This window comes from Scyliorhinus canicula, chromosome 4 (genome assembly GCF_902713615.1).
Source record: "Scyliorhinus canicula chromosome 4, sScyCan1.1, whole genome shotgun sequence".
NCBI classification, from domain to species: Eukaryota; Metazoa; Chordata; class Chondrichthyes; order Carcharhiniformes; family Scyliorhinidae; genus Scyliorhinus; species Scyliorhinus canicula.
In genome coordinates, this window is record NC_052149.1 from 70,140,547 (window position 1) to 70,155,423 (window position 14,877).

General features: G+C 49.8%; 1 protein-coding gene, 1 long non-coding RNA gene and 1 pseudogene across 2 annotated transcripts in view; 1 reads left to right on the top strand and 2 right to left on the bottom strand.

The window, feature by feature from the left end:
- LOC119964655 overlaps window positions 1-14,877 on the bottom strand; it is a 41,262-nt gene that overhangs the window by 21,690 nt on the left and 4,695 nt on the right. Inside the window, exon 2 of the long non-coding RNA XR_005460342.1 lies at window positions 9,853-9,960. This is a non-coding gene — a long non-coding RNA (uncharacterized LOC119964655). The remainder of the gene's footprint in view (window positions 1-9,852; window positions 9,961-14,877) is intronic.
- LOC119964654 lies at window positions 2,792-3,406 on the bottom strand (annotated as a pseudogene).
- Window positions 11,323-14,877, top strand: part of LOC119964653 (retinoid isomerohydrolase-like) — a 56,669-nt gene continuing 53,114 nt past the window's right edge. Inside the window, exons 1-2 of the mRNA XM_038794411.1 lie at window positions 11,323-11,441; window positions 11,549-11,631. Of these exons, the coding sequence (XP_038650339.1) occupies window positions 11,338-11,441; window positions 11,549-11,631 (187 nt within the window). The 5' untranslated portion in view covers window positions 11,323-11,337. The remainder of the gene's footprint in view (window positions 11,442-11,548; window positions 11,632-14,877) is intronic.

Genomic DNA, 14,877 nt, shown 5'->3' on the forward strand with positions numbered 1-14,877 from the left:
CGGTCTCCCAAGCTTAACCGACTCCCCAGCGAGAAATTTAATGGGCATCGTTTAGTGCTCCTTTTTAAAAAGGTGAAGCTAGCGCAATGGCGGGTAAGTGAGGAGGTGAGTCGCCATTTCCATTTTCCAGCATGCAGTTCAAGGGCACTAGTGCTACTGGCTATTAAAGGGGTCGGGGGGCAGGGGGTTGGGTGAAGAGAAACAGAGCCCTCGAGGAGGGGGAGGTGGGATTGGTTGGGGGCTGAAGAGTTCCAGGTGAGGGGTCAGCCCTGGGCCAGGAGGGGGAGTGGTTGAGGGGTTTTGTGACTGTGAGACCTTCAAACCATCTTTAAATATTGTAGAGACCCATAACAGGGGAAACTTACAGCTGCTTCCATCTGTCCTACCAACATTTCCAGAACAAAGCTCTGATCTTGGTTCTATGCTGAAGAACACTTTAACTCCCTTTGTCTGTGAACATCTTCTGGCTTCACAGCTGAAGGCATTGCTAATGAGGGATTGGCCTTGTTAGTTGTTAATGCACAATCAATGGACACGAAATGTAGGTGAAGTCCGAAACGAAAGGTTTAATCAGCAAGAAATGAGCCCGGCAGCAGACATACAGAAATGGCCTGGCTGCTGGGGAACACGGGTTCTTATACCCCGCCTCGTAGGTGGAGCTACCTTCCTCTTAGCCAATAGGAATACAGAGAACACGATACTTGGGCCAATGGACAGCGAGCCCTCTGCACCAATGGCAGCTCACACTCCCAGGTACCGTAATGCCCCAGTCATACTACCACATTCACCCCTGGTTGAGAAAGGAACCGGGGGGGGGGGGGGGGGGGGGGTATACAGGGAATGAGGGCATGGAGAGAGAGGGGGTATCCCGTGTGAGTGGGTAAGAGACTGGTAGTATGACTAGTGATGCCGGATCGTACCTCTTCAACGGTGGCTGCCCACTGGCCCGCAAATATGTACAGGGTCGAGTCAGAACACAGTAACTATATACAGGTTTGAGAGAAAAAAAACGAGAGAACAAGCAAGAACAAGGGTCCATCAACAGTTCATACATTCGATCATCCAATCGGGGGCCTTGGACATCCTGTGCGACCTGCGGAGCTTCGCTGGAAACGTTAGTCTTCCTCAGGGACCCCGCTCCTGACCTGGCTGGCTACCCTTGTGAACGTCCGTGACTCCGGGAGCGGTCATCCGGTCCTCTAGGCAGCGCGTGTAAGGGTGTCGGTGGGGCAGGGAGGGGAGAGCCTGCCGAGGGCAGTTGCGGTTGGGGTGTGGTTGGGGGGGGTTGGCACCGGGGGCGATGGTCGGGATCCGGCGGGTGCCAGGTCCCGTAGGGAGACCGTGTCCTGTCGGCCGTCGGGATACTCCACAAATGCGTACTGCGGGTTCGCGTGGAGCAGCTGGACCCTCTTGACCAACGGGTCCGGCTTGTGCACCCACACGTGTTTTCGGAGCAGGATGGGCCCGAGGGTAGCCAGCCAGGTCAGGAGCGGGGTCCCTGAGGAAGACTTCCGTGGCGGGGTGGACGAAACTCTCTGTGCTCCCGGAGTCCAGCAGGCAGTTCGTCTCGTGGCCGTTGAGTAAAATCTTTGTGGTCGCTGTGGAGAGGGTACGGGGCCGAGACTGATCCAGCGTCACTGAAGCGAGTCGTGACAGGTAGTCAGAGTCGTCATCAGGCAGGGAGTGGTCACCCGCGGGGTCCTCGGAGCCGATCCAAGATGGCGGCGCCCGTCGGCCACACATGGTGGGGGTTGGACAAAATGGCGGCGCCCGTTCCCCACACGTGTCGGAGGTCCAAAATGGCAGTGCTCGGGGGTCGCACATGGCGTCGGGGGTGTAAAATGGTGGCGCCCAGGGATCGCACGTGGCGTTGGGGGATGGGGCAGCGAGGTCCGCGGGCTGCATGGGGCCCCTGAAGAGAGCAAGGGGGGGAGTCCCGCGGTCGCTGCTTGGGACTGCAGCGACCACCTTTGCCTGGCAAATGGCCACAAAGTGGCCCTTCTCCCCGCAGCCCCTGCAGGTTGCGGAACGGGCTGGGCAGCGCTGATGGGGGCATCTCGCCTGGCCGCAGAAATAGCAACGGGGCCCTGTGGGTTTTTCGGGGCGCCCTGCAGCGCAGGCCTCGGGGGGTCCGAGTCCGTGGGGGAGAGAGAGGCCGAGTTCCACGCTGCCCAGGGGGCCGCTGTGCATTCCCGGGGGCGTACGCAGGAGCGTTACGATTCGCAACGCCAAGGGCGGAGGCGAGGGGCCGTGCCTCCGTGAGGCTTAAAGTTTCTCTCTCCAACAGTCTTTGGCAGATCTGCGAGGACTGCATGCCTGCAACAAAGGCGTCTCGAATCAGGAGTTCAGTATGCTCAGCAGCAGACACCTGTGGGCAGCCACAGTTCCTCCCCAGCACGAGGAGGGTACGGTAAAAATCATCCAGTGACTCACCAGGTATCTGCTGCCTTGTGGCTAGTAAGTGCCGAGCGTAGATTTGGTTCACCAGCCGTATGAAATGTCCTTTGAGCAAGTCCATAGCCGCGTCGTTGTCTGTCGTGTCCTCGATGAGCGTGTATATGGTGGTGCCAATGCACGAGTGGAGGATGTGCAGTTTCTGCTCCCTCATCGGGACGTTTTCCGCCGTGCTAAGGTAACTGTTGAAACAAGCCAGCCAGTGCTTAAATGCGGCTGTTGCATTCGCTGTGTGGGGGCTGAGTCGAAGACACTCCGGCTTTATGCGGAGCTCCATCCTTTTTTTTTTTCCTTTTTTTTTTCTTTTTTTCAAAACTTTATTTGGTAATTAGTTTTATTACACCTCCACTTCATTCAGAAGGACACTCAAGCTTGCCCTGGTTGATATCCTCAATCATACTGTGGGGGTGTATGCCATCAATGTTGCAACCAATGGACTGAGCAGTTCCAAGGATTTCCTTTACTGTTCCTGAAAGTTCCCTGGCCAGAGAACGGTGCCTCATCTGTCGAGCAATACTAACCACCTCATCAAAGGTGATGCTGCCAGTGTCTTTAATGTTCTTTTGCTTTTTCCTGTCACGGGGTGGTTCCTTCAGGGCCTTGATGATGAGAGCAGAGGCGGATGGAACAACCTCAATCTGTGCCTGTCGGTTCTGAATAGTCAGCTTGATCGTGATTCGCAGACCTTTCCAGTCACCTGTAGCCTTGGCAATGTCATCTCCTACCTTCTTGGGAGACAGACCCAGTGGGCCAATCTTGGGGGCCAGAGGTGAGGTAGCACCAACTTCACCCCCAGTGCATCGGAGGTATATGATTTAAATTTTGTTGGGGTTGAATTTAGGAGGCATCCTGGCGGCGTTTACTGCACCGGCGAGCGGTTTGGGTGTCGGATGAACCCGGATTCGGGACGACCGAGCAGAAGTTGCACCTTCGCTGACTGGCGCAGTAAGAGGCCGGAGCTCCATCCTTTAAAACCTTGCTGATTAAATTGATGCACACTTAATGGACACGAAACGTAGGTGAAGTCCGAAACGAAAGGCTTTAATCAGCAAGAAGTGAGCCCGGCAGCAGACGTACAGAAATGGCCTGGCTGCTGTGGGACACGGGTTCTTATACCCCGCCTCATAGGCGGAGCTACCTTCCTCTTAGCCAATAGGAATAGGGAGAACACGATACTTGGGCCAATGGGCAGCGAGCCCTCTGCACCAATGGCAGCTCACACTCCCAGGTACCGTAATACCCCTAGTCATACTACCACAGTTGTGAAAGCACATCACAGCTCAAGTGGCTTCTTGTGGGTAATGTGCCATGTCTCAGATGCTGATTATTGCTTTGATGCCTGAACACTGTGCCTGAACTCGAGAAGCGTCGGCACCATAGAGGCAGCAGCCAACAATCAAACATTCGAGCTGGGCTTCAGCACTGAGGATATCCTCGCGACCAAAGAGTAAGTGTGTGTGTTAGAGGAAGGCACCTGAGCACTGTGTCCCTAATGTTCCGGGCTGGTGTTCAGGGGTTCCTGCTGTGACCGGGGTGAGTGTGCAAAGCAAGGTTTTCCAACATAATTGGCTCGGTGGATGGCACTCTGAGAGGAGGCAGGGGGAGGCTTGAGGGTCCTGCAGTGCAAGCCCAAACTGATTGTCAACCTCTTTCCTCCAATTCCTTACAGATACAATAATATGGCTGGTTACGCCAGTTCCGCTGGTGGCCAGACGCCGGAGAAGGCAGCAGAGTTGATGCGGCCTCCGCACACCCTGAAGACCTGGCCACCCACATGCCGAGGAGGAACCCAGAAGGTGATGCGAGCGATGGCCCAAGGTGTAAAGGCATCATTGGTCTTTTAAGGAGATGAAGAGCATGTTCCACAGAAGACTCTGACTCACCAAAGACACACTGCGGCACCTGTCACGTCCTTGCAGACTGTTCCAGTACAGCTGGTTGGGCTGGAGCGGGGAATTGTGCAATATATCACAAGTTACCACCCACCAGTGCATCCATGACGTCATGGATGCCCTGTATGCCCAGGCGTCAGACTTTATCAACTTTGAGCTGGACCAAGCCCACTAAGATGTCCAGGCTGCAGGATTCTCTACCGTCGCCAGGGTGCCCCAGGTCCAGAGTGTAATTGATGGTACGCATGTCTCCTTGCGCACACCGGGGCAACAGGGAGTACCCTTCATTAGCAGGAAGAGGTCCCACTCCCTGAATGTTCAACTCGTGTGCGACCACCACCTCATTATCATGCGCGTGTGAGCATGCTTCCCAGTGGGTATGCATGACAGCTACATCCTGGGATACTCAGATCCCCAGCATCTTCAAGGATGACCACAGAATGGTTCTTGGGGGATGAGGGGTACCCGCTGAGGTCCTGGCTGATGACGTCAGTGCGAAGATTCAAGGCTGAAGCTGAGACCCGATATAACGAGGCCAATGTTGCCACACATGCTGTCATTGAGCGGTGCATCGGTCTGCTCGAAATGTGGTTCTGATGCCTGATGACTGGTGGTGCACTGCAATCCTCCCTGCCAGAGGGTCTTCCGCTTTACGGTGATCTGCTGTGCCCTGCACAACCTGACACAGCTGCAGGGCGACATGCTGGATGAAGAGGAACATGCAGTCTTGTCTTGAGGAAGAAGCAAACCAGGAGGGGATGGAGGAGGAGCTCGGAAAGGACCCACAGAAGGAGACAGAGAATCTGGCATGCCCAGAGGACCAGGACGGTCCTGATCCTCACCTGGTTCTCATAGGTCAGCTCATCGCCCCCCCCCCCCCCCACCATTCCCTGCACCCCCACACCACGACTACGCTGTTCCATCTCCAAGGCTCTGTCTAATATCACCCCAGGGTGATGGGCCTCTGTCAGCACTGTCAGTGCGTCAATATAAAAGGCAGGAGAGTGATGATAACTCACTGTGAGGTAAGCTCTGCTGCTCCGCCATTTATATCAAAATCTGACTCCTGTCTTTCTGTTGATAGCGCGTTCACACCCATCCTCTCAGTCCACATTGGGTGCGTTTAATCTTGGACGACTGTGCACAGGGGGTGGGTGATCGGAGGGCAACAGGGATTGGAGGTGCAGGCAGGCCCATTGTGAACATTAACGAGACAGAGGCTTCACGTGTAGCAAGTGTATCATGTTTTAATAGTGAACATTTAACATTCCCCTCGCTACAGGTAGTGCCCACTCAGTGACCCTCTCTCTTGACGTTTCTCTACGTCTAGGTGTATCCCCAGGATGCACATCAGAGGTGGAGGCAGGTGCTGCTTTCTGCGCCCTGTGGCCTTTGACGCCCATGGTGGACGTCCTCTGGACCAGTGTTTTTCAAACTTATTTTCCGGGGACCCATTTTTACCAAATGGCCGACATTCGGGACCCAACCCGGCCGATCTCCGCGACCCACACTGGCTGACCTTTGCGACCCACGTCAGCCGACCTTCGCAACCCATGGCGGCCAGCCTTCGCGGCCCTCACTGGCCGACCTTTGCAACCCATGCCTGCCAACCTTTGCGGCCCACGCCGGCTGTCCTTCGCGGCCCACCATTTTCTCTTACCTTGTTTGCTGCTGATAAAATGGAGGAATCGCAATCGCGTCCAAATCACGTGATGTCAATGTTCGGGGAGCATGACCTGCTCCCTGCCTCCTTTCAGCAGGAAGATTACATTAAAAAAATGTTTTACTCTTCTGCGTCTCCGATTGCGCAAATTCGCAGGCACCAGCCGCAGCAGTCTGCTTTTTTTTGTTACAAGTTCAGGGGGGGTTTTATTTGATAAAATTTAACAGGAAAAAAATGCAGAAACTGAAAATGTTTTCATCTTCTCAAAATTGGAGGTTCACCACAATTCACCTAAACATTACAATTAAAATGTAAAACAATAAAATACACTTAAAAATAAATTAAAGCTTCCAAATACGACCTGCAGGCACTTTGTTCTGGAATGTTTAAACATAAAGATTTAAAAAGTTGACATCTCTTGGTTGAAGGTACAGCTGTGGTGAAACCATCGTTGGATCACTCACCATTCTTGGAGAAAGAGACTTCCACTTCATCAGAATCAAAGTTCAGAAAGCAACCAATCACATCATTCTCCCCAAACATTTTGCAGCCGGCTTTTAATGATGTTGGCTGCGAACGACCTTGAAAAAAGGCTGCGACCAGATCTTTTAAAAAGCGGCCGCACTGCGCATGCGCACCGATGAGTGGGCACGCATGCGCAGCACGGCCACATTTTAAAAATATGAGCGTGGCCATTTTGAAGGCCGCTTGCAGCCGGCATTATTAAAAGCCGGTTGCTGTGGCTGTTGCGCGCAGATTTGCGCAATTGGGAGCTCCACGACGGACGGCTCCGTGACCCTCCCGACACCCGCCCGTGACCCACCCGCGGGTCAAACCCCCGACTTTGACAATGCCTGCTCTGGACGACTGGAGCCAGAGCGCTCCGGCCAACTTTCCGGAGTCTTAGGCGTCGCCGTGCTATCCTGTGCTGCCCGCTGCCCTTTAGATGCACTGGTGTCAGTGGCCTCAGTGACAGGGGCATGCTCTGCAGTGCCTTGGCAATGTCCATCTGTGTCTGGGACATGCCCTTCAGCGACTGGGGCATCATGTCGAGGACATCAGCCATGGTCATCACGTCCTTAGCCATGCCTTGAGCACCATCAAGCAATACATTGATGTCGTGCTCCAGGTTTTCCCACTAAGGTTGCCACCCTAGTAGTGTTGGCTTCAGTGCCATGAATTGTTAACATCATCTCCCCTCCCCTTGGTCTTTTGGAATCCTCCAATCGGCTATGCACTCACTGGAATGTCGCTGACACGCCCTCCTGAATATTATGGTTGTGTCCTATCACCTGCATCAACTCCAGGATAAACTTGTCCAGACACTCGGCCTCTCACTGGGACCCAGCTGCATCCTGGGATCCAGCCGACCTCCGACTGTGTCTCTCTTGGATGTGCCTGCCTCCACCTGATGTGTAGCAGTAACTATGGTGATGCTCACCAGATTGCGTCCCAGAAGCCTGCCCACTAATGTCGCCCACCGAGGTGTGTGTCTGCGCTGGTGAAGAGTGTGGATGACAGCTGTGATGCCTCGATGGTAGTCTCCTTAGAACTCTCCTCCGAGTTGGTCTCTTAGGTGGCTGGGGAGGGTAACCGCTCCGGATAGCTGGGCCCATCAGATGGGGCAAGACAACAGGGTTCTGCCGTTGGGTACCATTGGGTTCTGAGGAACAAGAATGAAGATCAGGAGCTGGATTCTCTGGTCACCGAGTCAAAATCACGTTTGGCTACGGGCCGGAGAATCCAAATTCCCGACAGAATCGGCAGCGGCACCACTTCCGCGATGCTCCGCCACCTGCAAAGCGAGTTCGCCATGCCACGTATCCACGGCCTCGAGCCATTGCCTGAGGCCCGCCCCCCGATACTTCTCCACCCTTGACCGGCTGAGTTACTGACGGCATCGGACACTCGGCGTGGCGGCTGCGGACTCAGTCCAGTGCCGCCACAATCGGGGGAGGGTCGATACGCAGAAAGGGGTATTCAGCCTGGGGGAACTGTGGTGGGGCGGTCCGGGAAGCTTGGGTCGGCCGAAGGGTGGTACAATTTCACGGACTGGGTCCGCGAGCGGTATCCACCATGAAACAGGGCGCGGCCGTTGCAGGCCTCCGCAGTGCGAATGCGTGGTCACGGAGCTGGTAATTCTCCAGGTCGTATTGGCAGCTAGAGCCTGGTGCTCTACGCTGCCTGGCTGCTAGCCCGCTCCTCACCCCTACCCCCGACCCTGCAGCAGGAAATCGGTAGCTGTTTCACAACAATTTTTCCATTGTGAAACTCCAACATTTTCACGCCGGCCTGGGGTCTTAGTCTCCAGAACGGCGAATCCAGCCCCCGATGTTGGGAGGGTGTCAGGTGTTAGCCAGTTGTTTTGGGGGGGGGGGGGGGGGGGGGGGGGGGGGGGTGTTGACAGGTGGAACTGCTGCAAGGAGAGAGGTAGTAACTTACCCTTGCAGAATCTTGGTTGGAGGTTGTTGATCTCCTTCCGACATTGGACGGTGATCCTCCTGGTCATGCTGTCTGCACTGACAGCCCCTGTCACTGCCTCCCAGGCAATATTGGTGACCCTGTTGTTGGTCCTCCGACCCCATTGGAGGAACAGGATGTCGCATCTTGCATGAACGGCATTGGGAAGTCTTGCCAGGGCGGCACGATAGCACAGTGGGTAGCACTGTTGCTTCACAGCGCCAGGCACCCAGGTTCGATTCCCGGTCTGGAGTCTGCACGTTCTCCCCGTGTCTGCGAGGGTTTCTCCGAGCGCTCCGGTTTCCTCCCACAAGTCCTGAAAGACGTGCTGTTAGGTGAATTGGACATTCTGAATTCTCCCTCTGTCTACCCGAACAGGTGCCTGCCGGTGTGTGGCGACTGGGGGGTTTTCACTGTAATTTCATTGCAGTGTTAATGTAAGCCTACTTGTGACCATAATAAAGATAATTATTATTCTCCCCAAAGCGAGGAGCAGGTCTGCGTGCTGCCATGCTTGTGTGTTGACTGGGAGTGAGTGGTGAGAGAACGTTTAAAAGCAGCTCCTCCTTGTTAGCGGTGAGACGCTGAGGCACGAGTCTGGCAAATAAGACGGCGAGACAGCCATTAATGGCGAGAAGCTCACGGGGGCTCATTTCCAGCTGTTATAACTATCAAGTGTAGTTAAATACAAGTCACGATCTTGCCAACGCAGCGGTCAAGAAACATCCTGCCAATCACATCCAAATAGGAAAGTGTTGTCTGTTAAATCACACCTAATATCATGACAACACTATGAGGGAGGATGCAGGAAACTGAGAGAATGCCTAACTCAGCAAATAATACATGCACAAATGAGGGCTTAATATTTCATCCAAAAGGCAGCATCTCCGACAATGCAGCACTACTCCATACAATACTGAGGTGCCAACCTGTATTACATGCCCAAATCCTAGTCTGGTTTTGAATCCATAAATTCTAACGTGTAAATTAGAAATCCACTGACAAAATGAGCCAACGTTTTTCTTTGCTGTATGTATAGACTTGTCTTTGTCTTGGTATGATAATTCTAATCTAAATGTAGAATTATGGTGAGAGTTGGTTTTGTTCCTATAGTCGAGAGTAAATTTGAAAAGAGTCAGTCTACAAAACCTGAAAACAGACACATTGAAACTGCCTCCTTTATAAATTGGGGGTGGGGGGAGGGGGGGGGGGGGACTTTCTGTGCCATTTTAAAATGTGTTCAATCACTTTACATCATACAGTTGCTTTCCTGAAGTCTCAATGTTGATCATGGCAATATATGCCAGGATGAGGAATGTTAGTGCTGGATAATAGAACACGATCCGTTTCAGGAATCCAGCCAAATCAGCAGTGATTTCTCACCTTTTTTTCTTTTTGTTAAATCCTGTGCACAGCTTCACTTGTATCTTTGTGCTGCCTGCTATCACTCACTGAGGGCCACCTCTGAGATTTCATCTCTAAAATTAGATTCTAGGAAATAAACAGAAGTCCATATAAGTGACCATTTTTTATTTCAATACCTCCTGGCTGTGCCCTGCTCTAACAAGTGTGTTGCTAAATTCTGAAACTCGGCAATGGAAGATTCAAAGTGAATCTATGGATGCCAACTTTCTCTAGGTATTGTGCACTGAATTGCCTTAGGCATTCTCATTCTGCCTTAAACTTTTATATGCTTGTTGGTCCTGCTGTTGCTAAGCATTGTGCTGTTTATAAGATGCAAAATGTATCTTCAGCCAAACTGTTGCAATTCTTTTTCATCCCCTGTGGCTTTCAGTGCTTTGTTTATGGTATTTTTCTCTGGCTATTGTTTTTTGAGATGCGCAAGTTGAGTTTCATTAACTCTGCAAGGAAATCATCAAGTCAAGTGGGCAACAGTAATAACAAGTAGACAAGTTATTGCCTGATTGTAGGTAACAGCATAAATAAACAAGTAGTAAAATGCCTTCAGATATTTCTATCCACCACCTTCCTCATCTTTGCTCAAATGCTTTACTGACCAAAGTATTTTACCATTTAAACATTCTCAGTACTAGTTTAAGAAAAATGTGAATCACTGCTGTCATGGGTTTTGAGATCTTAGAGTTGTTTAGGAGTGCGGTTATGTTGACTCAATCGGTGTGAAAATTTGAATTGCTTTAGAACAGGGGTGGGCAAACTACGGCCCGCGGGCCGCATGCGGCCCGCCAAAGGTCTTTATGCGGCCCACCAAGATCAAGTCATAAAAAAAAAAATTTTAAATAATAAATTTTTTAAATTTTTTTTTTAAATTAAAAAAAATATATTTTTTTTAAAATAAGGTTAATGGGAGGGCTGTTGGGTTACTGGTATAGGGTGGATACGTTGACTTGCGTAGGGTGATCATTGCTCGGCACAACATGTGTTTCATGTGAAGTTTCTACTTTAAATTATTAATTAATAAAAATGAATTGCTTTTTTTTCTTTAAACTGAGTTACTTTGTTTTTCAAATAAATGTGTTTCATGTAAAGTTTCTACTTTAAAATATTAATTAATAAAAATTAATTGCTTTTTTTTTCTTTAAAAACCTTTTATTTTGGCTATTTTAAATATTAATTATTTTACTTAATATACTATGCGACCCTTTAAAATTGTGAATTTCTGAATGTGGCCCTTGCACGGAAAAGTTTGCCCACCCCTGCTTTAGAACAACATACTTTGTGTTGCTCTAATCTGATTTGTGATAAAACAAGGAAGAGGTCTTTCAAGAAAATTCAAGCTTCTTGTAAATAGCAAAATAAAGTCTGTGGATTTTCCAGCTGAAAGCAGCTATTGTTTTCCTACGCCTCGGTGATTGGCCAAAATATTTATTTAAACCTCTTAAATTTGCAATGCGATTGAGCATTGTTGTATATAATACTTTGCGAAATGCAAAAAAAAACCAGTTTGCTGAAAGTGGAGTTTTCACCAACAGAATCACTGCAATGGCAAATCAGTAAGTAATGATTTCTCCGTCATTTGCATTATACTGAAACAAAAATCTTTAATGGAACAAGCTTTGAAGTATAATTAATTAATTGGTGAAACATGTAAACCTTTCAGAATCGAACATCCAAGTGGTGGCTATAGGAAGTTGTTTGAAACAGTAAATGAAACTGCTCAGCCGCTACCAGCCCGTGTTACAGGTTTGTTTTTTTAAAAATTAATTTTCTTTTTAGCAATTAGAAATTGAAAGAAAATTAGAAGGATCTGCTGTTCTATTTGTGCATTACCAGTTTCTCTCAAAGCTCATTTGTATTTTCCTTACAATCATCCTCAGTAACATATATCAGTAATGCATGAAAAAGTGATTTGTAAAAAAAAATGTTTATAATGTTGTGGATTTCATTCAACAGAAGATCAATTTCTTTTTCTAAATATGTTCTTCAAATATTTATTTCAAAAATGACTTTTGCTCTGTTTAAAAGTGAGGAGAAAGAAAACCTCGGCAACTGAGGTCTGTCCGCCTGAAGGCAGGGTGGGGGAACTTTTAGATATTGATCCAATATACTATAATGGACTCTTGGGAAAATATTGTTTAATAAAAGAAACCCAATATATGGAGTTGTTAAAGACAAATCATGTTTGATTAACTTGATTGAGTTCTATGAAGAAATAATGAAGGTTGATAAAGGAAATGAATAATAATAATCTTTATTAGTATCACAAGTTGGCTTCGATTAACAGTGCAATGAGGTTACTGTGAAAATCCCCTAGTTGCTTTAAGAGTACATAGATAGAACAGTACAGCACAGAACAGGCCCTTCAGCCCTCGATGTTGTGCCGAACAATGATCACCCTACTTAAACCCACGTAACCCGGATACCCGTAACCCAACAATTCCCCCATTAACCTTACACTACGGGCAATTTAGCATGGCCAATCCACCTAACCCGCACATCTTTGGACTGTGGGAGGAAACCGGAGCACCCGGATGAAACCCACGCACACACGGGGAGGACGTGCAGACTCCACACAGACAGTGACCCAGCCGGGAATCGAACCTGGGACCCTGGAGCTGTGAAGCATTGATGCTAACCACCATGCTACCGTGAGGCCCCAAAGAGGTGTTTGATAAAATACCACATATTAGATTTGTTACCAAAATTTAATTCTGTGGGATTAAAGGTAAAGACTGCGTATATACAAAATTGGCTAAGGGACAGATAGGAAAGAGTGTTGAATGGTTGTTTTTAAGTCTGGAGGGAAATATGCAGTGGTGTTCCCCCAGTGGTTGATATTAGGACACTGCTCTTTTTGATATTTTAATGACCAGAATTTTGACATGCATGGTATACTTTCAATGTTTGAAAATGACACAACTCAAAAAATGTACAGTGAGGGGGATTTGAAGAGATTTCTGGAGGACATAGGCTAGTAAATGGGCAGACAAATAATGGATGTGATTTACCTCAGGAATGAGTGAAGTGATTCCTTTTTGGGGAAGAATGAGGAAACAGTACAATTTTAAGAGGATGCAGAGAAGGAGAGATCCGTGGACAGCTGTACACAAATCTTAGATAACAGGAGAAATTGAGACATCATATGGCATCTATATAACAGAATAGAATAAACAAGGAAGGGTACTAACACCTTTTTTTTTAAAGTGTTAATACAGTATTCACATACTCAACTGGATTATTATGATCAATTCTGGAACTACACTTTAGGCAGGAGTTCATACCTTGCAGACTGTGCAGAAGAAGTTTACTAAAATGGTACCAGGAATGAATGACTTCAGTTAAGTGCAAAGGACTAGAGAAGCTGGAGTTGTTCTCTTTTTGAAGCAGAGAAGGTTAAGGGGAAATTTACTGGAGGTGTTCAAAATCATGAAGAGTAAATAAGGAGAAACTGTGCAGCAGAAGGACAGTGGCCAAAGATCACAGATTTAATACAATAACAAAAGAAACAAAAGTTTCACAAAAAGGAAAGGATTGTACACTATGGGTGGGATGTTCCCCACTCCCGTGGTGTGTTTTGTGGTGGCGGAGGCAGCCTGCCATTGGTCGACAATGGATCCTCCGGTCCTCCCACTGTCCATGGGGTTTCCCGTTGTTCCCACCCTCCGCTGCCGAGGAACCCACAGTGGGGGGGGGTCAGTGTCGGCAGCCCTGGAATATCTTGCCGGCAGGAATAGCTGGAAAAACATGCCCAGTGAGTTAATATGATTTTATTGAAAAATTGTTGGAAGCTGATTCAATAACAAATTTCGAAAGATAATTTGACTATAGGGGCAGGGCAGGGGGTGGGAGTGGGATGTAATGCAGTGTTTTACAAACTTTTTTTCCGGGGACCCATTTTTTCCAACCGCCCAACCTTCGGGACCCAACCCAGCTGATCTTCGCGACCCACGCCGACCGACCTTCGGGACCCAACCCAGCCGCTTTTCGCGACCCACGCTGCCCGACCTTCTCAACCCACGCTGGCCGACCTTCGGGACCCAACCCGGCCGATCTTCGCGACTCACGCTGGCCGACCTTCGGGACCCAACCCAGCCGATCTTCGCGACCCACGCTGGCCGACCTTCTCAACCCACGCCGGCCGACCTTCGCAGCCCATGCCGGCCGACCTTCATGACCCACGACGGCCGACCTTTGCAACCCACGGCAACCGACCTTTGCGACCCACTCCGGCCGACATTCGCGGCCCGCACCGGCTGACCTTTGCGTCCCACCATTTTCTCTTATCTTCCACTTCATCAGCATCAAAGATCAGAAAGCAACCAATCACATCATTCTCCCCGAACTTTTTGTTGCCGGCTTTTAACAATTCCGACTGAGAACGGCCTTCAAAAAGACTGCAACCAGATTTTTTTTAAAGCGGCCACACTGCGCACGCACACTGATGAGCGGGCACGCATGCCCAGTGCGGCCACACTGCGCACGCACACTGATGAGCGGGCACGCATGCCCAGTGCGGCCACACTGTGCACGCACACCGATGAGCGGGCACGCATGCCCAGTGCGGCCACACTGCGCACGCACACCGATGAGCGGGCACGCATGCCCAGTGCGGCCACACTGTGCACGCACACTGATGAGCGGGCACGCATGCCCAGTGCGGCCACATTTTAAAAATATGTTTGTGGCCATTTTGAAGGCCGTTTGCAGCCGGCATTATTAAAAGCCACCTGCTGTGGCTGTTGCTCGCGGATTTGCGCATTCTGGAGCGCCACGGCGGACGGCTCCGTGACCCTCCCGATACACGCCCGCGACCCACCCGCGGATCACGCCCCTGACTTTGACAATGCCTGATATAATATCCCAGGAATGGTAGGCCTAACATACGATGAACGTCTGAGGATCATGGGATTATATTCATTGGAGTTTAGGAGGTTGAGGGGAGATCTAATAGAAACGTACAAGATAATGAATGGCTTGGATAGGATGGAC